A 25,954-nucleotide genomic window follows, 5' to 3' on the forward strand; every position below is an offset into this window, starting at 1 on the left:
CCTCTGACTCTTCTCTAAGGCCAGTTTTTACGTCTCCCTATCCAGCCTCTGGAGTGTTTTGTTTAACAAGAAGCATCTCAACTGTTCTTCCCATTCCCTGTAACTATACTAATGTTCTCCCAGAAAAAGGAGAATCTGTGTGGGTAGTTTCTCCAGGTACTCCTATGTGTCCTGCTACCATACCTGTAGATTATGACCCAGGTGATTATCTGGCTCCTAAGCGTACCACTGAGAAGACTATAGTGTCCAAGCTTATTTTCTACTTTCATAAGTCCCCGGGGTATGAAGAGTTACTAACAAATGAGCAGCCTGTCACAATTGGGGATTGGCGCCTATGGTGTGCAAAGTCTCCATTTCGTCTTCGTTCCCCCTGGGATAGGGGCTCGCATTATGGGCACCCTAAGTACCCTGTCCAGCCTGAGCCAACATTTATTGGGAACTTTCCTCACCCTCTTCTTGGTCATTACTGGCTCTGTGATAATGTCCTCCACATGATTCTTCCCGCTACATATAATTTTTGTGTATTGGTAACCTTGAATTATTTTCCTAAAGTTATTCCTCTTAAGCCACTATCCCCGCACCGCTCTAAGCGAGAGGCTTTGTCCTTACCCTCCTCCGTTGCCACAGAGGATGAGGCGATTGAATTAGCCCTCCAGTATATTAATTCTACTTATCCTCTGACTAAAAAGAGACTTGTAGCCCTTTCTGCCACGGCCTGGATTCCAATTGGAGGCCCGGTAGCGGGTATTACTGAACTAGGTATGGCTACCCGGAGACTTCAGTCCCTACTCCATGTTTTAGTTCATGAGCTGAACGTGGTAGTCAATGCATTGCAGGATCAAATTAATGAATTAAGTATAGTTTCTCGGTATAATCGTATGGGCCTTGACTATCTCTTTGCAGCTCAGGGTGGCCTCTGTACAGTGCTAAATTCTTCAGAGTGCTGTACTATTGTCATAAATAGGACGCATGTAGTTAGGCATGCTATGGATAAAGTCCTACAGTTGGCCAGCCTTAATGTGGAGGATTACCGAGGAGGATTAGACCTTACCTCCTGGTGGTGGTCATTGACCTCCTGGATACGTCCCTTGTTCATTTCCCTAATAGTCTTAGTTTTAGCAGGGTTTTTGTTTTGTTTCCTGGCCTCATGTGCTTCGGCAGTATGCCGTCGGACCTTAACAAGTAGGGTAATGGTGATTCACAAGTCTATTCCTAGTTAGGATCACTATAATCTCCAGAGTTTGAGTTGTGAGACTTATCTCTGCATAAGCTGATTTTAGTCTCAAAGGGGGGAATGAGGCAGTGGACAAAGAAATTATATATATAAGAAGTGATATTAACTGTTAATTCTGGGATTTAAAAGCTTGAAGTTTGAATTCTTTTCACTCTGCCAGCAAAGTAAAGAGAAGGAATGTCATCTGGAGAATATTAGAAATCCAGCTTGGCCGAGCTAAGGTTAGGAAAGGTCAGTGAGAAATGAAACTCTGTCCCTTGTGAATTGCCAATGCTAGCTGGCACAGCTGTAAACTATTATGAATGAATAAAGGAATGAGCCAGACATATGATTAATTGTAGTTTAAAATGCTTAGATAGAAAATACTATTTAGAGAGAGAGAGGCAATAGATTAGTATTTACAAGTTTTTGATATTTAGAATATGTCTTATAAGAAATACTGATTCTGTGTAAATTAATAAGGTTTGTGTCTGTGTAGAATATCTGTTAAATTCTGTATTACTCTTTGTCTGCTGTTTAAGAGGTCAAACATGTGGTTTGACTTAGCCATAGTTCTGGCTGGTTCAATGTATAAGCTGATAGGTGAAGAGGTCAGAACTAGTCAGCTCTCTTCTCCTTGATTAATTATAGCTAAGTGTAGGACTGGCCTCCTGGAAGTAATAACCTGATATGTATGCTATTAAGTAAGATTGGCTTTTGACCCCTTTAATGAATGCCAGAGTTTAGTTAGCAGTTAGTACCAGGAATATGAGAAATCAATCATAATAACATGTAAGAGTTCTGGAGACCAAATGTCTGGCTTAAGGGGCCCCAGGTCAGAGGTCAGTTTAGGATGTCTGGAACCTATGTAACTGATATTTCAAAAGTAATGATTGGTTGAGGCAAGGTAGCCAATCAATTTCTTAACCAATTGGGAGTAAAGGGGGCTAGGCTAGGAGGAGGGCTTAGGACCCTATTTAAGTAGGAGCAGAAGCAGTTTACGTCAGAAGGAGCTCAGAAGAAAGAGAAGGACAGAAGGAACAGACAGAAGAAGGAGAAGACAGCATAAGAAGAGAGCTGAGACAGAGAGCTGAGAGAAAGACCCAGAGAGCTGAGAAGGAGGAGAAGAGAGCTAGAACTGATGTCTTGCTTTGTTTGCTGGCAAATAAAGAAGATTTTTCTCTCATTCTGGTGTGTGCTGTCTGACTCCTGAAGCATCACAAATTCATGCATCCATTCCTGCAACAGTAACAGTACTCATGTGGTGTATGTTCTTCAATGCCCTTGTCCCAACTTATATGTCGGTAAGACATCTAGGGCTTTGAAGCATAGGCTACGAGAACATAAGTTTAACATCGTGCACCAGAAGCGAGAGGCTCCTTTCATAGTTCACAGTATTGATCAGTCTCATACTTTCTCAGACTATCGATGTATAGTTATAGATCAGCTGCAAGTATCAATTAGAGGAGGTGACTTGGACCGAGCACTTATTCAAAGGGAGCAGAGGTGGATTTATCGCCTGAAGACTCTCATGCCAATAGGGCTGAATAGTCGCATTGAGTGGAAAGCGTTTTTGTAACTCCTCTCTGCTCCCCCGATGCCTGTACTGTTTCATATTTATTAGAGTCTGTCCCTTTAATTCCTCCTTCATAGCTGATTGGGGGTTGGTGTCAGCGTCCTTTTAAATTATGGACGCCATGTTTGTTCTCCAGCGGGGTTGGAGTAGGACTGACCAGCTCCCTGAAGGTAGGCATTCTGGGGTTCAATCTAGTCTATTAGGCCATTAGGGTAGTCGTATGTATGGTCTCTATGCTCTATTTATTTAGGACTGCTTTCTTTGCTAACTTTTTCAGGGCAATATCTGGCATTCGAGGGCGGAGCTCCCGATGAAGCATTTGGGAAACAGAAGCTTTCTGTCGAGCACACCCTCCAATCCACGCATAGCCCAGATATGTGTTATTATTCAGTATTTTGGTATTTAAGACAAATTAAAACCAGAGTTATAGTACTGATTATGTTAGCGGAGGTTTTGACTAATGAGCAGTGGCGTAGCGAGGGCGGGGCGGTGGGGGCGGACCACCCTGAGTGCACACCAATGGGGGGTGTCCTCTCTGCTGGCCTGCCCATGCCCAGTGCCTTCCCGCTTCTCGTATCTCCACAGCGCTGCTCGTCGTTGTCTCCTTCCAGCTTGGCCAGTGGCTCCACCTCCGCTCTTGACGTCACCGCCACGAGTCACGATGACGCCTCCTCCTCCTCCCACTGCGGCACCCTGCGTGCATGCGCGCCAGTGTGCCTTGTGGATCGTTGTCTCCTTCCAGCCTGGCCAGTGGCTCCGCCTCTGCTCTCGACGTCACCATCTTCTCGAGTCACGACAATGCCTCCTCCTCCCCCTGCGGCACCCTACGTGTGTGCGCGCCAGTGCGCTTTGCGGTTGCGGCCGGAAAGTGAGTAGCTGCTGACTGTAGCTGTAGTAGGTGTCCTTTTCGGTTGAATAGAATATCGGTTTTTCCTCACTATAGCGGGCATTCGTGGTGTCTGAGCTGCGAGCTAAGGACTTTTCTTGCTACCTTGTCTGACACTGTGCAACATTGGGAGGGCTCATGGGACATGGAAAAGGCAAGCAATACCCATTAAAACTTTTTTTTTTCCAGGTGCTGATTTCCTGAAAGGCTGGTGTACCTTATCAGACTGTAAGCAAAGTATGTACCCAGGCCCCAATTCTGCCAGTAATCAAACCAGCCTCTACGGTTATTGCTTGGCTTACTCTGTTTCCCCATCCGTTTTATGGTATTTAATAGGGTATTATTGAAAGGGTTGCACAGTCAATAGTTCAGCTGTAGTTCCAGAACCCGGAGTAGCTGTCTGATGAGTTTAGTATTCTGTGCCTTAAGGCTTATGATAATAGAAACATTATCAGATAAAAAAGATTAAGTATATAACACTTTTTCCTGGAGGTGCTTGTTAATTTTATTGGTAGGGTTTTCTTTTGTGTGATATCTTTTTATGCATGATAGCACTTGGGAGGCATCTTTTGTATTACAACGTCAACTTTCCGACACAAAGATGTGAGTTCATGTTGTTCCTAGGTGCATCCTTGTGTGACACCTCACAGTTCTAAGCGGTTAATTAAAAGAAGCTGGAATATATATATGTTTCTTTTCTGACCATTTATCTCATTTCATGATTATTGCTAAAAATAATTTTTTCATGGGGGGGGGGGGGGGGGGGGGGGGGGTTTAAAAAAAGGTCGGCCCCGGATGTCAAGTATGCTAGCTACGCCACTGCTAATGAGGAACCTGTATCATGATCTCGATGGTGAAATATGCTTGAGATTGATAACAGTCTGTAATTCACCAGTATATACAGTGAATACAGAGTTTCTAAAGTCTTTCCTCTTTAAAGAATAGCTCTCATCACTTTCCTTCTTGCCTTTATAGTTTGGTTGTTTTTTAATTAGCAATTTGTTGTTTTAATGAGTTCAATCACAAAACTAAATGGCAAGGGAAGACTCACTGAGCTTTTATGGCTGCTTTAGAGGACTATCTGAAACATTCGCTTGTTTTGTAAATAATGTTTTTTTAAATATGTCTTTTAATAAGACGTTTCAATATATTTTTAAATGGCATTTATGATGGTCCTTTAGAGTTTTGTGCAATTATTTAAAGTCTTTTTAGCTACTTATTTGCTGCACTTTGACCCCCATAAAAGGACAGGTTTAAAAGAATGAGTCAAGGCTATGGTCTAGAGGCAGCTTGCTACATGTCAATGCTACCACCTGTGTGGATCTCTGTTTGGTGAGTTCTTAACCTTTTAATCCCTGGTAAAGTGTGAGCTATACTGTTGACTGCTTGTTCCTTTTATTCCTTTCATTTCAATTAATTTTTAATATATGTGTTTTATAGTTGTTTTTGGAGTAGCCCTGCAACACTTATGATTTGATGTCTTTTTAAAACACCTTTTTTCTGTATTAATGGCTCATTCACTGTGCATACTGCTTTGATTATTGGTTTGTTTTGTTATACATGTGATTTATGATGCATTATTATTTTTTCTGATTATTTATAGTTTCTCTGGATGCAGTCCATTGATAGGCGAAACATGATTCATGTCGGGCTGGTGTAAGAATATTACTGGCTGAAGTGTTTTAACAATAGACTTGTATTCTGCTTCTTTGGACTGCCTGAATCAGAAAATGGACAGATGGAGAGGTGAGTAGAGAAAAGGATGGGCAACAAAGGAGAGGTAGAAGAAAATATCTTATTTATCATTCCCTCACCTTCTCTGCCTTATCTTGGTTATTTAGTAGAGATGCTAAAGTGGGCGGGTGTTTGCTGAATCTACCCTTCAGTTGGCACTGAACTATATAACTGTACATGTAGTGTGATGCCCACAGAGCAGCAGAGCATGGTAAGGGTCAGAGCAGCAGAGATGACCTAGAGTACATATGGGTGTGTAAGGCTCCATGCTGAATGTCTGGGCATGTGAGTGACACCATGGGTGTTCCTGAGATTCACGTGTATACATGTAGGGCAGAGGCTGCATTGGTCTGTGTGCCTGTGGCTGGGGCTGCACATATTGTACAATAACCAAACATGGTCTTATATCACAATCTGTGAGCTGCTTTCACACAACTGTAGTCTGGTTTTTGCTCTTTCCCTTCTCATATTTATTCTGATTTTGTTGAAAAGATGAAAATGGCACAGAGTTCAAAATGTTCTTTCATGAGTATAATAGCAAAGAAATGCAGAAACTTTTAAAAGCAACATTTTAATGCCAATGACAATATTAGTCTCAGCTAGCTGGATAAATACAAGACCGGCCATAAAATTCTTTGGGCTGTTGCATTGATTTAAAGTTAACCTCTCAAGCACTCATAATGATATTTTAACCATCAGCTATTGAACTAGTACATACGTTGTTTAGGTTTTAAAGTCCTTCATTACAGTTTCTGGTTGGACAGATAATGCCACATATTCAAATATCTGTCTACAATACTGATACCTTCTGAAGGTTTTCTTTTCATAAGTACAAGACAAATAGAAGGTGATTAAAAATTCCCAGTGTGACTCTTAAGAATTCAGCAGCACTTAACCTTCCAAAACAGGACTATAATTCTGTCATAACTATAATGAAGCATTCCATTAGTAAGAACCTTTCCATTTCAGTTTCCTAATACATGAACCACTCTCTGTTACAGTCTTCATTCCACATTTAGGGGTCCTTTCACTAAGGTGCGCCGGTGTAGGCGTGTGTTTCGGACGCACGCAGATCCATTTTTCAGTGCACCTGTAAAAAAAAATCCCTTTTTAAAATTTTGGCCGAAAATGGATGTGCAGCAAAATGAAAATTGGCGCACATTCATTTTGGGTATGAGGCCTTACTGCCATCCATTGACTTAGCGGTAAGGTCTCACGCGTTAACCAGGCGGTAGTGGTCTACATGTGTAGAATGCCTTTTACCAACCAGTTAATGCTATGTGCCGGAATATAAAAACTATTTTCCGGCGTGTGTAGTGGATGCGTGTAAAAACTTAAATTACCACCCGGGCGGTAATTCCAAATTGATGCGCATCAGGTGTGTGTAGGTGCCCCTTAGTTGGTGGGAATATCTGACAGTGTTTCACAGTTACAAAATATCTTCTGCATTCTCTACAAAGTCAGAAGTTAGAAAGACTACATGGGTAGTATGACACAATGGTATGTTTTGCTTTTCTCCAATGGTAGATACAAGCTCTCAAGGATTAAAATATATTTTTTTTCCTACCAGAACATTTAACAGCTTTTGTAACTCAAAAAAAAATTATGTAAAGTTTAATGTCAGACATAGAGAGATTGAGATATACTAAAGAATAGGCACAGCGTGCAAAGCTAATAGTGATTTTTATTTATTCCTTAATTTCTCTCCTGAATTTGTGGCCCCCTCTCAAAATTTTCGGTGGTCTAAAGAGGGCATAACTGTTTTTCTTTATTACATTATTGTTCTAATTGTGATGGAATATTTTTTTTGGCCTGTATTACCTAATTCAAGTATTGTACTTGGTGAAAACATGTTATAAATTAATAAATAAATAAGGGGGGAAAAAAAAGATACAAGCTCATCTGTGTGAGGGAGTTGGTGGGAAGGGTGTATTTGTGTTTGTATGGTAGGGGTGGTGTATGAGATCTGTGTGTGTGTCACGGGGTGTTTATCTTTGTATCCATGAGGATGTAAATGCACTCTCATATTTGGCACACTAATCTCTAGTGGTAGGTACCAATGTATTTATAGGGACCAATTCCCACCATTTTGAAAGATAGTAGTGCTGGGACATGAGCGACTAAGGATCACTCCTGCCCCAGGGAAGTCTGCTTGGTTGTGGGTGTATGAGGCTAGGGCTGAGAGTGTCTTTGCTTCTTACCTTTTGCCCTTCACTGGGACTGGAGTAGGGAGCGCTTTTCAGATCATTAGCTCACCAGGGATTTCACTCTCCCAAAGTGGAGACCTTTGATGCAAGATTGGGAAGGCCAGTGGCACTCCAGAGATTTACACTGGGGGCATCACAGGTAGGGGGATTTTTTTTGTTTTGTTATGATGCTCATGATACTTCTTGGGGTAAATTAATTCTACTTTCACAGATGCACACTGACCCAGGGCCGGTCTTAGCAAGTGCGGGGCCCTATGCAGACCAATCTGATGGGGCCCCATCCTAGCCCCGCCCCCACCCTAGCTCCAGGGCCGGCCACCCCTCCCTCCAAGCTCCCGGGCTATCCCCAGGGCTCCCCAGCTCCAGGGCTGGGCTCCCCAGCTCCCTCCCAGCTCCAAGGCTGGCTGGCTGGTCTCTGTCTCTCTCTCTCCTGTTACAAGGAATTAATTTATGCTGGCCTGCATTTCTAAAGCTAGAATTCGGGCCTTCATTTTAGTCTCCTGTGCTGCCTGCCATTGCACCTGTATTCTAAGGGAGTCTAATTGATCATTTAAGCAACTAGCCATTGTGATTAGAAAATCCTTTTCTGTGTCTATCTGCATGCATTCTCTCTCTTTGGTTAGTAACTTCTCATTCAATTCTGCATGTTCTTTTAAGGCTTTCTTATATATGGTCCACATTAACTAGAGACAAGCAGAATTCCTCTTGCTCCCTGACTTAATTGAATATAAATCAAATTTTGTTTCAATATCAGAGGGGGTGGAAATATCATCAGTTACATTATGGATCCAAGGATTAGGGCCAGAGGATTCTAAGCATTGCTTAGGCAAAGTGGGGTTATCTATGCCCTCCTCAAAAGAAACTGCAAAATTGGTTTTTATTTTATGCCAGAGCATGCCTAAAATGTTTGTTATACAGTACGTAAGTGCAATAAGCACGTAAGTACTTAGATATTGCCATGGCAACGACCATACAACATCCATCCAGCATAGCATTCTAAATATTCTAAATGCCCTGAAAACCTTATCAATTTATCAATCGGACTTATAATTAATGAAACCTGATACTCAGTTTTCTATAAAGCAGCAAAATACAAAAATATAATTTAAGAACACTGCTACCTTACTCGCACAGTATATCTGGCCGCATGTCTCCACCAATAAAATGTTACAAGGAATTAATTTATACTTGGCGATAGCTAGAGCACCCACTAATGTTTCTCCACCACTTACCTATAAGGTAAGAACGATTTACAATTGCAAGAATAAAAGGAATTAAGTGTATTTATTGGATTGCCTTAACCTGCATTACCAGGTTTAAAGAACAAGTACAAGAACACTATGTATTTAGATTCAAAAGGTTTATTAAGTTACAATATAATTAATGCAATCATATAAACGAGAGATAGTTCTTTTAAGAGACCTTTACAGATAATCTGTGCTTAAGTAAAGTAGCAAATCTAGATCAAAAGTTATAACTTACAGAACAGTCTTTGTTGTAGGATTGTTGAAGCTGAGAGAAAGTCTTTTGGAAAAGTTCTATTATTCAGCAGAGTGATGAGCACATGGTCAGGAGCAGGGAGCAGGGCTTCTGCAGAGATGGATCTGAGTTGCAGCTGAAGAGAGAATCTGCTTGTCTGGAACAGCTTGTATCTTTTATATCTTGCAAGCTTGCAGGAGGATATGATCACAGAGTCCCAGCACCTGCTTCCTGGTTTGCACAGCATTATGGTTATTGTAGTCTGTTCACATGATCATATTATAAGTCTTTCCTTTCTGCAGATGTCCTGGCGTCCATTTGTCTGATAGCTGATGGGAGGGGGCAGGTATACCTCTGATGACAGGCAAATGTTTTGTGTATGGTTTTCCTCTGAGTTCTTTGTTGTCAATGGGTTCTCCAGACTTTCTGTCTCTTGGGTCTTTGGTTTTCAGAGATGTCTGGATGAGCCTTCAGGTACCCACCTTAGTCATGCTTTTGTTAAATAGTCCTTCAATTGGGAGGAGAAGGAAGCTATATATCTCTCTTTTGTCTTTGTTAAGTGTTCCCAAACGTTTCCCAGGAGAAGGGAGGGAGAGAGTTTGAAAACTCTTTGCAGGCAGTACCTTTTGTCTTTTAAATGTTCCCCAAAGGGAGGGGGAAGAGGGGCTTGGAGTTCTGCTGCAGTTTTAAATATATTTTTAAAGCTGTATTTTTGTATCTGATTCAGCATAATCAATATTATGCTACACATTTAATTCTGATGATTAGACTCATGTCACACTATACCTCCCAGCTCCAAGACCCTCCTCCCTCCCCGCTCCAAGGCCTGTCTCTCTCTCTCTTTCCCTCCCACCCACCAGCTCCAAGGCCGGCTGGCCGGTCTCTCTCTCTCCCTCCCACCCACCCGCTCCATGGTCCCCCCTCCCTCTGAATTTTAAGTTACCTCGTCGTCAACGTCGGAACTGCCGGCAGGTAGCAGCAGCCGTGAAAAGCATGCGAGCTGCTGGGCGGCACTTCGGGAGCCTTCTTTTCCCTCGCTCAGCTCTGGTCCCGCCCTCAAAATGAGGGCGGGACCAGAGCTGAACGAGGGAAGGGAAAGGAAGTCTCCGGTAGCGCTGCCCAGCAGCTCGCATGCTTTTCACGACTGCTGCTACCTGCCGGCAGTTCCGACGTTGACGACGAGGTAACTTAAAATTCAGAGGGCAGGGGGACTGGAGCTTGGGCGGTCGGGGTGGGGCGACTTCAGGCATGCCACGCGGGGCCCCCTTGAGCGCGAGGCCCTATGCGGTCACCTCACCCTAAGACCGGCCCTGCACTGACCCATTTATATATTAATGAGCTATTTTGCACAAATGTGCATACAGTAGCTGGAGAACAAGGCCAGTGCTGGGCAGACTTCTACTGTCTATGCCCTGATCGTAGCTGGATAGATTTGGATGGGCCGGAGTGGGGCTTCGATGACAACTTCAGTAGCTGGAGAATGAGTCTAGTGCTGGGCAGACTTCTATGGTCTGTTTACTGACAATGGCAAGGACAAATCAAGATTAAGTATACATATATGTAGTACCCATCATACCTTATGCTATGAGTTTATATTGTTGGGAAGACAGGATGGACCATACAGGATGGACCTGCTGTCATCTATTATATTACTATGCAATGTAACTCATTATTTTGCTGTGTGGAACCTGATTTATTTTGCATTAGATGACACATTAATTTTATTATTGTAACCTGCATTGGACAGTTAGTAAATGGGGATTGTGGTATATGAGAAATCAATGAAATGAAGTGAAACATTAGGTGCCTGTTGGCTTATTATTATTTTTTTATTTTTCATAGCAAAAATAAGTACAATGGTACACAACTATCCAGATTTTATATGTCACATTGTTATACCTGAAAGAAGCACTTTTTAACATGAAAACAGATATAGGGCTGTCCTTTGGCCAACAGAAAGCATACCCTCAGACATCACTGTGACTCAGAAGCATTCAGTACACTCTAACATTGTACAAGGTGATATAAATAGTAGACCAAGATACATCTTTGCAAACAGATCTAAATACACACAAAATACTCAGATATTAGGAGATTATCATTTTCTCTCTTAATTACTAAATATTATGTCTATCAATATTCTGTATAAGATATATCCTGGTGCACTTGGGCAGGAACGGACAATTATTAATCACATATAGATTTCATTGCTACAGAATGATGCAAAAGGTGGGAACCTTTGTATCCAGTTAATAAGTGCAAGTAGATATCCTAGTACATGAAAAAACTAGGTTAGTGCAATGAATCCCATTTTCATCTAGTTAAGCAAAGAGTTTGTATGATGTCTTTAGGATTCGTGGTCAGATCATATATTGCCATGTCAATCTGATCTTCAAATATTTGCAGAATCCTCAAAGGTTTAGATCTGTGGAGATGGAACAGTCAGCAGGCCAGTTGGCTTCATTTTGTTGATGCCTCCATCCAAAATGCATACCCTTGGATACCCAACCTTCACCAGATGAGCTGCAAACTAAAGCAAAAAAAAAAAAAATTCATTAGTTTTGCCACCTTAGGGTTTTCTTTCTGCTTTTATGTCAGACAAGTGGCATGAAACAATATAATTTTCTTTTTCTCTTGCCAAGACTATTTGTCAATGCAGCCACATGAGATAACAGTGAAAGGGGGAGGAGTTAACTATGTACCGTCGGTATTCACTCCTAGTCACTGCCAACATGTCAGATTTTCAGGATGAACCTAATAAATATGTATGAAACAGATATGCATGCCTACTAACTCCAATGTATGCAAATCTCTCTCAAGCATAATCATTATAGTAGTGGTTCTCAAGCCAATCCTCAGGACGCACCTAGCCAGTCAGATTTTTAGGATACCCACAATGAAAATGCATGACACAGATTTGCATACAATAGAGGTTGTGTATGCAAATTAATCTCATGAATATTCATTAGAGATATCCTGAAAAACAGACTGGGTAGATGTGTCTTGAGGACTGGGTTGAGAACCCCAGTATTAAAGACTATCTGGCTAGAACTATAGAATATACACAGCAAGCACTGGTTTAGGCATTTATCCAGATGCAGCTGTTGCTGAAGCTCATCCTTTGCATTGCAAATTGGCTGTTCAGATTCTCACATCCTTGTTGTGTTTGGTTATAAATTGAGTAACCATGTGCACCTTCTTGAACACTCAAGCAAAATTTATTTCAGGTGTCTGCACTACTGCCCTAACAAGTTGTGCCATATGATTGGGGTTTAGGCCTCCCTGATCCTCAGTGGGGTTCACCATGTTCGTTTCTCCTGCACTCAGCTGCTTGTCTTTTTTTATTATCTTTGTGGTCATATCGCTTGCTCAAGGTCTGCAAATATTAGTCCATATACCCTACATTGTCAATTAAAATGTTCTATTACGTATTGTGTTGACATTGCAAGTAGTATACTATGCCATACTTTGTATTACTATTTGAATATTTTTACTGCTGTAATTGTCTATTGCTCATGATTGATTTATTCTTGCTTTGCACCGCCTTTAGGAAGGTGGTAAATAAATCCTAATAAATAATAACAGCTGCCATTTTCTGGATAAATGCCTTTGAAACTAGAAGAGGCAACTGGTTCTTTTTTGGCCTTGCAAAGGAAAATGTCTAGGGGGTGCAGACTGGCAAATGTAAGAATATCTAGCTGTCAAACACTAGAAATTGGCAAGAAGGTGTGCTTTTCCATGTTTCTGCACATTTTTTGCATGCAATTTATTTGCATACTATTTGGTTACTGCATTGGGTGCAAAATATTTTCCTTATGCATTTGTTAGGAAACTGTGCAGTGAACTTTGGAGCATGGTTTTAATGCACGGTTTACTACACTGGCCCTTTCTCTCTGGATTTGCCTTCAGCTACAGGATCCAAATGAAACATAAGGACTCTAGGAAAAAAGGTGAAAGCTGAAATGAGTAGACTATTTCAGTAGTTTCCAAACCAGTTGCTTGAGAGAAGTGTGCATGCAACAGGGGCAGTGCATGCAGATCTATCCATCTCATTAATATTCATTGTGGATATTCTAAAAACATGACTTGCTGGGGTTCCATAGGACAGGTTTGGGAACCACCTTTGAAGTCCACAAATTCACAAAGTTTATTGTAAAACTGGGCCAAAATTCACCTAAGTTACAGTGGGGCACAGCAAACCCTGTACATGAAGCTTGTTATGAAGGGTGGTTTTGTAGTACTGGTAAGCCTCGTTTCCTAGATGGGGCTACAACAGGAAGCCCTGTTTGCCTTCCACAAAAATCACTGCACAAACCTTAGGAACTGAGATTGCAACAGGAAGAAGCAGCAGCCTAAGAGATACTAAGTTTCCAAGGGGCCCTTTTACTAAGGCACGTAGGCGTCTACGTGCATCCAACACACGTCAAATTGGAACTACCGCCTGGCTACCATGTGCCCCAGGCAGTAATTCCATTTCAGCGTTACAACGCTTACCCGGTGATAATCGGCAGTGTAATCGCACTGACGACTTACACCCAGTTAACACACAAGACCTCACCAATAAGTCAATGGGTGGCAGTAAGGTTTCAGATCGAAAATGGACAAACGCTGGTTTTAATTTTGCTGCGTTCATTTTCGGCAACAAATAAGAGGCCTTTTTTGCAGGTGCTGAAAAATAGACCTGCAAACGTCCAAAACGCGACTACACCAGCGCAGGTCATTTTTCGGCGCACCTTAGTAAAACGGCCCCTTAATAACTTATCCCATCCTATAGGGGACCTTCAGAGCGGCTTACAATCTAGATGAACAAAAGTCTAAAGTAATCATAAAATCAGTCTACACGCATGTATGAAATCACCATTTCCACCAGAATTTACACATATAAGTGTTAAGTCATTGGATGCAGCCTTTTGACTTCAGGGTTTGTAAAACTGCCCTGATTACGTAAAATATTTTAGCTGATTTCATGTAGAATTGGCTCGTTGGCCTGGTGTTCTTCAGTGGCCCAACAGACTGCAGGTCATTCAGGGCCCCTTGATTGGCTTTTTTGATAGCTGTTTCTTCTGTATTTCTCACTGCTCGAGAAGGCATTGCTGAAGAAGATATGTGGCTGGAAACTATTTCTGGGAAACATGGTTTGCCTTTGTTCCAAGTTGGGAGGGGAGGAGAAGGCATTAGGAAAAATGTAAAATGTTTTGGAACAAATGGTTTAATGATATATATATATATATATATACTTGTACAATGCGCCTGTATCAAGCTTGTAGAAGACAGTTCTGCTTTCTCCACTGACAAATATACAGTTTTTAAGGTTTTGAACTTTACAAGCATTTAAAAAAGCCATGATGTGTTAGATCAAAGTCCTTCGACTCCAGCATTCTGTCTCTGATAATGGTTAGTTTGGGTCACAAATACAGGGCAGATCCCAAAACACAACTCTCACCGTTCATTTCCAGGGATGAGCAAAAGCTCAGCGAAGTATAACTAATAATTTTATATGGAGTTCTATTCCAGGAATTTGTTCAAAGCTCTCTTGAACTCCAGTATGTTAGTTGCCTTGACCACATCCTTGGGCAACAGATTCCAAGCTTTGGATGCACTCTTCCCAGGACCCTACATCTAACTGATTACCCCAAGCCATGGCTAAAGTTATAGCTTCTGACATTATGGAGGACTTAGAGCACAAGTAGTGGGTCTAACCTATCCTCTGTGAAGTTTATAAGGAGATAATGCAAAGAAAAACATCTAGGCTAGCAAACTTCATCTATGTCATAAGGAACTGGGTAGTCCTGTCCAGGTTTCCTCATTTGCCTGCAGGGTCTTGCAATTGTGAACTTCCCAATAGAGTTCCCCATGGATCATCAAACTACCTAACTGCCCATGCAACAGGCTAAAAATGAGATTGGATGAGCCTCTTCATCATGAAAAAGTTAAGAGGCTACCTAATACCTCCACCCTTCTTTGTCTTATGTATTGTAGCTAGATTTTACTCCATCTGTGGATTTGATAAAATATAAACAAGTGACACTAACAATTGAATGAATAGTTATATAATCCAAGTGGGTCTCAGAAGGAAATGAAGTTAACACAATGACACCAGTAAATTGCTGTGCCCATCTAGGTTGCAATACGCATGAAATCTATTAGTTAAGCTGTGTCTGAAAGGATGATACTAACTGACTTTGAAATTATCCTTAATGAGGACCCAGTTCCTCTAGGGCAGTGGTTCCCAATCCTGTCCTGGGAGAATTACAGCCAGCCAGGTTTTCTGGATATCCACACTGAATATGCATGAGAGAAATTTTGTATGCAGTGAAAGCATTGTATGCAAATCAATGTCATGAATATTAATTGCAGTTATCGTGGAAACCTGACTGGCTGGGGTTCTACCAGGACAAGTTTGGGAAACTGCTGTAGGGCTACTGCTTAGTGTGCTGGTAGTTCATGGGTGAAGGATATTACTCTCTTGTCTGCCAGTGAAGACTCCAGACTGTGTATTGAGGATACTTTTCAAGTAGCCAGGTGCAGTAGCATGCCTGATGTGCTCTGTGTTTTGTCTGCTTGTAATAGCACTATCTTGCCATGTACCTAACCTGATTGGTCAAGTAAATATGCACAACTAATCTATTGTTTCCTTGGCTTTCTTTCCAACAAATGCTTGTTCTTTCTTTGGCCAACAGTAATTGGTGATTGACTATGTAGACTCTAGATACAGATCTCTGTTCTCTTTGACAGTGGCAATGAATGCAGACTTATGTTTACCAACATCTTGTTTCAAGGTGCTTGCAAGGATGGAATTAAGTCAGGAAGCATCACATTAGGAGAATAGGAAAGAAAGAAACTGGCAAAACTTGCACGGGAGATCCTGTGCATTCCTGCTACCACCACATCTTCTGAGAGGACATTTTCTATTGCGGGAAGCACTGTGGAAGACAGAAGACTGTGGAAGACAGGACAGCTGAATTCTGAGATTGTTGATGACTTATAATTCATCCTCAGATTTAAAAAAATCATAACAGTGCTTCATAGGGCATATTTCTCCCCCACTGTACCCACTGGCTTTTAAATATATGTATATTTTTTGTTTTTTTTTTCTGGCCATGTGCTAATGTTTGCATTAGCAAGTGGTACCATTAAAAGTTCATGCAGGAGCCCAGGCAGGCCTATAATACAGCTTAAGTTATATTTGTTGTAATATGTCCTTACAATTTATTGTATATAGGCAGAGAGACGCGGTAGCTGTGTTAGTCCACTTTTAAAGAAATAAAAGAAAATAAAACATAGAAAAGAAAATAAGATGATACCTTTTTTTATTGGACCAACTTAATACTTTTTTGATTAGCTTTAGAAGGTAACCCTTCTTCATCAGATCAGAAATAAGCAAATGTTGATAAATAACAGTATATATAAGTGAAACATCAAAGCATTCCAGTGACAGTCTCACAGGATGAGGGTGGGGTGGATTAGGTGAGAGACAGGGAGAGCAGGGTGAATGAGGGACAGGGAGATATGCATGGTGATAAGAAGGTGACAAAGCAGTAGAATTTTATGGTTTATAATGGGCTAGAAAACCCAAATCTTTGTTAAGTCCTGCCTGGTGGGTGTCAAAATATTTAATCAATCTGACTTCAAAGGTCTTACATTCCTGGATTGTCTTAAAGTTTCCTTTTAGTATTCTCACCATAAAATCATTGATACAGTGTTCTGGTTTTGTAAAGTGCTGCCCCACAGAGATGACATCCAGGTTGACACTAGCATGTTTGTCCAATATAGCACCCTTCATTGAATGAATATACCACATTGGAAGATGAGCATGTGAAGGATTCCTTTATGTTGAATATTTTTCCTTTGTGAATGACTGTGGGATCCTGTGAAATGTTTTTGGCATACTTTGCAGCTGGATATATTGTAAGGATGTGCGACACCTCTTCTTTTTTGAGTTTTTATCAGGAGCTTGCTTCTCACTAGTTAAATGTTTTAAGTTGGGTGGCTGTCGGAAGGCCAGCACTGGTGGGGAAACAAATATCTCTTTCAGTAGTTCATCCTCCTGGAGTAGAGGCTATAGATCTTTTATGATTTTTCTCAATTTTTCCAGCTCTGGGTTGTATGTCAATACAAGGGGAGTTCTGTCTGTGGCTTTCTTTTCCTTGTACTGTAGCAGATTTTCCCTGGGTGTTTTAAGGGAGGAGGCAACATTCTTGGAGATTATTTTGGGGTTGTAACCTTTTTGTTTAAATGATTCAGTAAGGAGTTTGAGATGTTTCCCTCTGTCCCCTGGGTCAGAGCAGATATGGTGGTATCTTGTGGTTTGGCTGTGAATAATGGATTTTTTTAATATGTGAAGGGTGGAAGCTGGAGTTGTGGAGGTAACTGCATTTGTCTGTAGGTTTCTTGTATAACAGATGTTTGTATATAGTTAATGCTGACTGAAACTGTGGTGCCCCAAAAATTGACTTTTTCTGGGGAGTAGTCATAGTAACATAGTAACAAAGTAGATGACGGCAGAAAAAGACCTGCATGGTCCATCCAGTCTGCCCAACAAGATAAACTCATATGTGTATACCTTACCTTGATTTGTACCTGCCTTTTTCAGGGCACAGACCGTACAAGTCTGCCCAGCAGTATTTCCTGCCTCTCAACCACCAGTCCCGCCTCCCATCACCGGCTCTGGTACAGACCGTATAAGTCTGCCCTCCACTATCCTCGCCTCCCAACCACCAACCTCTCTTCCCCCACCTGCTCCGCCACCCAATTTTTGCTAAGCTTCTGAGGATCCATTCCTACTGCACAGGATTCCTTTATGCATATCTCACGCATGTTTGAATTCCGTTACCGTTTTCATCTCCACCACCTCCCGCGGGAGGGCATTCCAAGCATCCACCACCCTCTCCGTGAAAAAATACTTCCTGACATCTTTTTTGAGTCTCCCCCCCTTCAATCTCATTTCATGTCCTCTCGTTCTACCGCCTTCCCATCTCCGGAAAAGATTTTTTTGCGGATGAATACCTTTCAAGTATTTGAACGTCTGTATCATATCACCCCTGTTCCTCCTTTCCTCCAGGGTATACATGTTCAGGTGAGCAAGTCTCTGCTCATACGTCTTGGAACGCAAATCCCATACCATTCTCGTAGCTTTTCTCTGCACCGCTTCCATTTTTTAAACATCCTTCGCAAGGTACGGCCTCCAAAACTGAACACAATACTCCAGGTGGGGCCTCACCAACGACTTGTACAGGGGCATCAACACTTCCTTTCTTCTGCTGATCACACCTCTCTCTATACAGCCTAGCAACCTTCTCGCCACGGCCACCGCCCTGTCACACTGTTTCGTCACCTTCAGATCCTCGGATACTATCACCCCAAGATCCCTCTCCCCCTCAGTACCTATCAGACTCTCCCCGCCTAACACATAAGTCTCTCGTGGGTTTCTACTCCCTAAATGCATCACTTTGCATTTCTTCGCATTGAATTTTAATTGCCAAACCTTAGACCATTCTTCTAGCTTCCTCAGATCCCTTTTCATGCTTTCCACTCCCTCCCGGGTGTCCACTCTGTTGCAAATCTTAGTATCATCCGCAAATAGGCAAACTTTACCTTCTAACCCTTCGGCAATGTCACTCACAAATATATTGAACAGAATCGGCCCCAGCACCGATCCCTGAGGCACTCCACTACTCACCTTTCCCTCCGCCGAGCGAACTCCATTTACCACCACCCTCTGTCGTCTGTCCGTCAACCAGTTCCTAATCCAGTTCACCACTTCGGGACTATCTTCAGCCCATCTAGTTTATTTAAGAGCCTCCTGTGGGAAACCGTGTCAAAAGCTTTGCTAAAATCTAAGTAGATTACGTCTATAGCACGTCGATGATTTGATTGTAGGGTGGTATGTATTGAAAGAACTGTAAAATTGTTTTAGAGTTTCTTCCCCTCAGTCCAAATCATAAAAATGTCATCGATATACCGGTAGTATTTTAGGGGTTTAGCCTGATATGTATTCAAAAATGTCTCTTCAAGTTCAGCCATAAAGGCATATAGACAAAACCAAAAGAATGGTCACTCACTGGATTCAGGTCCAGCACACTATTGATGACCTCCGGTTCTTCGTTCAGAGAAACAAGGCTGGAGGGGTAGCAGTATAGACATGTATGATCATATTTTCCAAGTGTTGATAGAATTACACGGATTAAAAGCACAGAGGCCCTTTTACTAAGCTGTGTAGGTGCCTACGCATGCCCGTGTGCCAACTTGGAACTACCGTCTAGGTACTGCGTGGCCCGGGTGGTAATTTCATTTTTTATGAGCATCTACAATGCACACCAAAAAATATATTTTATTTTCTGGTACGCGGTGCTAACCAGGTGGTAATTGGCATTGTACGAACGCTGACAATTACTGCCCAGTTAACGAGTGAGACCTTACTGCTAAGTGAATGGGTGGTGGTAAGGTCTCAGACCCAAAATGGACGTGGTACAATTTTTATTTTGCTGCATGTCCATTTTCAGCGAAAAAAAAGAGGCCTTTTTTGTAGGAGTGCTGAAAAATGGATCTGCATGCGTCTAAAACACGCGCCTACACTAGCGCAGGCCATTTTTCAGCGCACCTTAGTAAAAGGACCCCATAGTTTGTTGAAATGTCTTGAAATTGCAGCAATCAGAATAATATACATTGAAGAGTAAATTATGTGAGTCGTTTGTTACTAATGTTGTGAAATGTGTATGAGATTTATTATTGTGTATGTAATTTTGTAATCCAACATTTTTTAATAAATAAACAAACTTAGTACACTGCATCTACTTGGCTTAACTGTGATGTAGAGATGAAACATTTATTGTAAAACCTGCATCTGTGTATCCAAGTTCAATTTGTGTTCATATCTTTACCAGGTTCCTTATTTTTATTCATATACTCATTTATATTCTGATTGACAATCTTTTTACATTTATTATTTAAGATTAGTTTAAACACTCTGTTCTTGTTCTTATTAACCTATAATACACAGAGCCTATAAACCACACTTAGAAAGGGTACCCCTGAAAGCCAGGCGGAAGTCAGGGAAAGGGAAGGAAGAAAAGGAGAAGCAGAAGGAGATCAAGGTAGAAGTAAAGGAAGAACATGAGTTCCGGGAAGATGATGATCCACCTAGGCAAAGAGGTGGGAGGCGCAAGGATGACAAAACACACCGGGTGCCCAAAAGGAGGAAAAAGCCCCCAATCCAATATGTTCGCTTTGAGATGGAAGGCTCTGGGACCGTGCTTGCACATCCGCTCTACCTGCTGCGTCACATCAAATATCAACATCTTCTAAAGAAAAAGTATGTTTGTCGACATCCTTCTTGCAGACGGCTTTTTCGACTTCACAGGCAGCTGCTTTCGCATGCCAAGCACCATACAGACCAAAGGGTTTACATCTGTGAATATTGTGCCCGCGCCTTCTACTACTACTACTACTACTACTATTTAGCATTTCTATAGCGCTACAAGGCATACGCAGCGCTGCGCAAACATAGAAGAAAGACAGTCCCTGCTCAAAGAGCTTACAATCTAATAGACAAAAAATAAATAAAGTAAGCAAGTCAAATCAATTAATGTGAACGGGAAGGAAGAGAGGAGGGTAGGTGGAGGCGAGTGGTTACAAGTGGTTACGAGTCAAAAGCAATGTTAAAGAGGTGGGCTTTCAGTCTAGATTTAAAGGTGGCCAAGGATGGGGCAAGACGTAGGGGCTCAGGAAGTTTATTCCAGGCGTAGGGTGCAGCGAGACAGAAGGCGCGAAGTCTGGAGTTGGCAGTAGTGGAGAAGGGAACAGATAAGAAGGATTTATCCATGGAGCGGAGTGCACGGGAAGGGGTGTAGGGAAGGACGAGTGTGGAGAGATACTGGGGAGCAGCAGAGTGAATACATTTATAGGTTAGTAGAAGAAGTTTGAACAGGATGCGAAAACGGATAGGGAGCCAGTGAAGGGTCTTGAGGAGAGGGGTAGTATGAGTAAAGAGACCCTGGCGGAAGATGAGACGGGCAGCAGAGTTTTGAACCGACTGGAGAGGGGAGAGGTGACTAAGTGGGAGGCCAGCAAGAAGCAGATTGCAGTAGTCTAAACGAGAGGTGACAAGGGTGTGGATGAGGGTTTTGGTAGAGTGCTCGGAAAGAAAGGGGCGGATTTTACGGATGTTGTAAAGAAAGAAACGACAGGTCTTGGCGGTCTGCTGGATATGAGCAGAGAAGGAGAGAGAAGAGTCAAAGATGACCCCAAGGTTTCGAGCTGAGGAGACAGGGAGAATGAGAGAGCCATCAACAGAAATAGAAAGCGGGGGGAGCGGGGAGGTGGGTTTGGGGGGGAAAATGAGAAGCTCGGTTTTGGTCATATTTAATTTCAGGTGGCGTTGAGACATCCAGACAGCAATGTCAGACAAGCACGCTGAAACTTTGGTTTGGATGCAAGGTGAGATATCAGGGGTAGAAAGGTAGATTTGGGAGTCATCAGCATAGAGATGGTAGGAAAAGCCATGGGATGAGATTAATGAACCAAGGGAAGAAGTGTAGATAGAAAAGAGGAGGGGACCAAGAACAGAACCCTGAGGTACGCCGACAGGCAGAGGGATAGAAGTAGAAGAGGATCCACCAGAGTGAACACTAAAGGTGCGGAGGGAGAGGTAGGAAGAGAACCAGGAAAGGACAGAGCCCTGGAATCCAAGTGAGGACAGGGTATCGAGAAGTATGCTGTGATCGACAGTGTCAAAAGCAGCGGAAAGATCAAGAAGAATGAGGATGGAATATTGACCTCTGGATTTAGCCAGTAATAGGTCATTGGAGACTTTAGTAAGCGCAGTTTCGGTTGAGTGGAGAGGGCGAAAACCAGATTGTAATGGGTCAAGAGCTCCCATAACTTTGCTGTGCATAGAATGATTCATACAGGCGAGAAACCTCTATAGTGTGAGATCTGTGGTTTCACCTGCCGTCAGAAGGCCTCTCTGAACTGGCATATGAACTGCCTCTGGTGACCACTACCTCTCTCCAGGTTGCATACTGCTGTTTCTTCTGCGCTTACTGGGTATTGCTACAGTTTCCAATTGTGGATCGCCTTGCCGAGAACTGTTCGTACCACTCTGGTCCATCTCAGCATCTGGATTACCACCATCCATCTTGGTCTCTCTTCCCTTTCCCTTCTTACCCTGTTCCTTCTCCCCTATCTAATGTAATTGTAATTGATTCAACCTGTGCATTGTAAGCCACTTTGAGTCTGCTTCATGTGGAAAAAAGTGGGGTATAAATGTTCATAAATAAATACATAAATTATTCAATATTTATTATCTTTTAATGGTTTGCATTATTTTGTGATTATTTATTTCTTATCATTTATATGTCTGGTAGCGCTATACAAATGCTAATAATAATAATATTAATTCTTTGTACAGATATGTGTAATAGTTTTGTATATGCCAATGTGTTTTAACTTATTATGCTGAGACCTACTGATTCTTTGTTAAATTTATGGTTCTCAATACTTCATTATTCTAGAGTAGAGAGTTGCATGAGGACAGAAATCTTTCCATTCCCGCCCATCCCTGCTGGAATCTTACCCATCCCCACTGGAATCTTAACCATCCCCACATCCATCCCTGTAAGAATTTAACCCACTCCAACCTATTTGTCTTCCCATTTGCGCAACACAGACCATAAAAGTCTGTCTAGCACTGTCCTCATGTTCCAGCCACTAAGGTTGTTGTCTAAGGGGCCCTTTTAGCCACATAGGTGCCTATGCACGCGTCAATTTGTAATTACCACCTAGCTACCGCGTGGCCTTGGTGGTAATTTCATTTTTTGCCACAAAATACTTTTTATTTTCTGGCACATGGAGCTACCGGGTGGTAAAAAGCATTCTGTACGCATAGACCATTACCGCCCGGTTAAAGAGTGAGACCTTACTGCTAAATTAATGGGTGGTGGGCAGTAAGGTCTCAGACCCAAAATGGACGCAAGCCAATTTTCATTTTGCCGCGTCTATTTTCGGTCAAAATTAAAAAAAGGTGGTTAGCTTAGCAGAGTTTAAAAAGGGGTTAGACGGTTTCCTAAAGGACAAGCCCATAAACCACTACTAAATGGACTTGGGGAAAAATCCACAATTCCAGGAATAACATGTATAGAATGTTTGTACGTTTGAGAAGCTCACCAGGTGCCCTTGGCCTGGATTGGCAGCTGTCGTGGACAGGATGCTGGGCTCGATGGACCCTTGGTCTTTTCCCAGTGTGGCATTACTTATGTACTTATAGGTGTGCTGAAAAATGGATCTGCGCGCATCCAAAACATGTGCCTATACTAGCGCAGGCCATTTTTCAGTACACCTTAGTAAAATGACCCATAAGCCCTTTCCAGCCCATCCTAAATCAGATTGCCATATATGAGACATGAGACAGAGATCATACAAATCTGCTGGTATCGGCCCTAGTTCATCACAGCCGGAGTCGCCACCTAAGCGTCACTCGACACATCCACACAAATGAAGTTATTTAAGTTTAGGTTTTTCATAACTTCCATTTTCTAATTAGAGGTCCTCTGTGCTCATCCCATGCCTTTTTGAATTCCGTCACCATTTGCGTCTCTACCACCTCATTAATGGAGACTTTCTGCATCTGTGATGTTAAAGCAAGGACGAGGAGACAGCACTCAAAGAACTTGGTACTTGAGAGGCTGGCCCAAGTGCAGCATACACTTCCATGGAAACCCCGTAGGAACTGATTCCGTCCCCATGGGATCCCCGCAGAACTGCTTCTGTCCCCGTGGGATTCCCGTGAACCCTGTTCCCGTGCAGGTCTCTATTTTAGAGTGCTTTTATAATATCTTAACACCCTATGTTATATTCCGCGTATGGATAATGTTAGTCATGTATAGTTTTCTCTCTATGTGCAAATGTGTCTTGTATACAGATTCATAATGTATTACCATATATAATTCTGATTATTGTTGTTTTTCTTTCTCACTGTGCAATTCTTTTCACTGTGCCTTTCACACGATTCTGGATACTGCTCAAGTCATGTTTCTGTTTAGACATATTTTATTCTCTGGTTTTCCTATTTTTATTTGTTCACCGATATACCACACTTTCTCTCTTATTTTTACTCTTCAGTCAAGATTAAGCTCCTGCACCCCAGACACCCATGTACTACACTTTTTTTGCACTGCACAGATGGTTTGGCTGTGTATAGGCATCAGTATGACGCAACACCTTTACATATTCAACAGCGGATACGTCACAGAGCCCAAACATCTCTTAAGATGCCACCATTTGGAGGATTCACTTTTCAGTAAGTTTGTGAGAGAAACGCTGCTGTGTCTCGCTTGTTCCGGAGTTTATTTAAGAGGCGTCTTCATTTGCAGTTATTTTTTGGGGGGTGTTTGGATATTCCAATTTAGCCATAAGTCAGCTGGTAACTTTCCTGGCTACAGCATATTATGGTGTGCGGTGTGTCTGCATTATTTTACACACTTTAGTTCCTGCGCCAGTTAATTTTAGGGCCCAATATAAGTACTACTACTACTACTATTTAGCATTTTTATAGCGCTACAAGGCGTACGCAGCGCTGCACAAACATAGAAGAAAGACCGTCCCTGCTCAAAGAGCTTATAATATAATAGAAAAAAATAAAGTAAGCAAATCAATTCAATTAATATGTACAGGAAGAAGGAGATGAGGGTAGGTGGAGGTGAGTGGTTACAAGTCAAAAGCAATGTTAAAGAGGTGGGCTTTCAGTCTAGATTTAAAGGTGGCCAAGGATGGGGCAAGACGTAGGGGCTCAGGAAGTTTATTCCAGGCGTACATAAGTATTGCCACACTGAGACAGACCAAAGGTCCATCAAGCCCAGCATCCTGTTTTCAACAGTGGCCAATCCAGGTCACAAATATCCGGCAAGATCCCAGAACAGTAAAACAGACTTGATGCTGCTTATCCTAGAAATAAGAAGTGTTTTTTCCCCCAAGTCAATTTAATAATGGTCCATGCACTTTTCCTTTAGGAAGCCGTCCAGACTTTTTTTAAACCTGTTTACTAAGGTGTGCTAGTGTTTTTAGCACATGCTAAAAATTAGTGTGCGCTAACCAGGGCTTTTTTTGAGGGGGTACTTGGGGGTACTGAGTACCAGCACCTTTTCCATTGTCTACTAAAATTGACCCATGGACCCCAGGTTTTAATGAAAGAGCTCACCAATTCTGCCTTGTCATAGATTCTGTGACAGGTTGGAGGGGACCTGGCTATTGTGGGGTGGGTCCCTCAGTCATCACCCCACCCCTGAAGAGTGGCCTAGAATTTGAGTACCGGCACCTTTTTTGCTTGAAAAAATGCACTGGCGCTAACCATGTAGATGCCCATAGGAATATTATAGGCATCTACATGGTTAGTGCATGCTAATCATTAGCGCCTACTAAAAACGCTAACATGCCTCTAGTGTGGCTTAGTAAACAAGGCCCTTAGTATATCAGTTGCTATTGCTTTACGGCACTATGTTTACCACCCTTTATTTTCACCCTCTTTTAGTATACTTTCACTTTTACATTTTTGTAGGTTTTTACATTTTGTAACCTTTGCCTAGACATTTACTGGTGTCTTCATTTGCAGTAATCTTTTGGGGGGTTTTAGATATTCAAATTTAGATGCAAGTCAGCTGGTACCTTTCCTGGTTATAGTAGATTATGGTGCGCAGTGTGTCCGCAGTCTTTTTACACATTTTAGCTCCTATGCTGGTAAATTTTAGTTTTTTAGTTGGCATTATTTTAGAGTACTATGTTTCATTGTCTGGCAAATGTCTTGCGGAAAAGAATACTCTAAATCTACATAATAACAAGCATACTTGATTTCACTTAATTGAGGGGTC

General features: G+C 42.0%; 1 protein-coding gene across 2 annotated transcripts in view; it reads right to left on the reverse strand.

Annotated features, from left to right (window-relative positions):
* Window positions 1-10,914: 10,914 nt before the first annotated feature.
* Window positions 10,915-25,954, reverse strand: part of TBCK (TBC1 domain containing kinase) — a 436,713-nt gene continuing 421,673 nt past the window's right edge. For both annotated transcript variants that reach the window (XM_030190773.1, XM_030190774.1), the window contains one exon: window positions 10,915-11,625. In XM_030190773.1, coding sequence (XP_030046633.1) covers window positions 11,515-11,625 — 111 coding nt within the window. In that variant the 3' untranslated portion in view covers window positions 10,915-11,514. The remainder of the gene's footprint in view (window positions 11,626-25,954) is intronic.

Source organism: Microcaecilia unicolor, chromosome 2, assembly GCF_901765095.1.
Source record: "Microcaecilia unicolor chromosome 2, aMicUni1.1, whole genome shotgun sequence".
In the NCBI taxonomy this organism is placed as follows: Eukaryota; Metazoa; Chordata; class Amphibia; order Gymnophiona; family Siphonopidae; genus Microcaecilia; species Microcaecilia unicolor.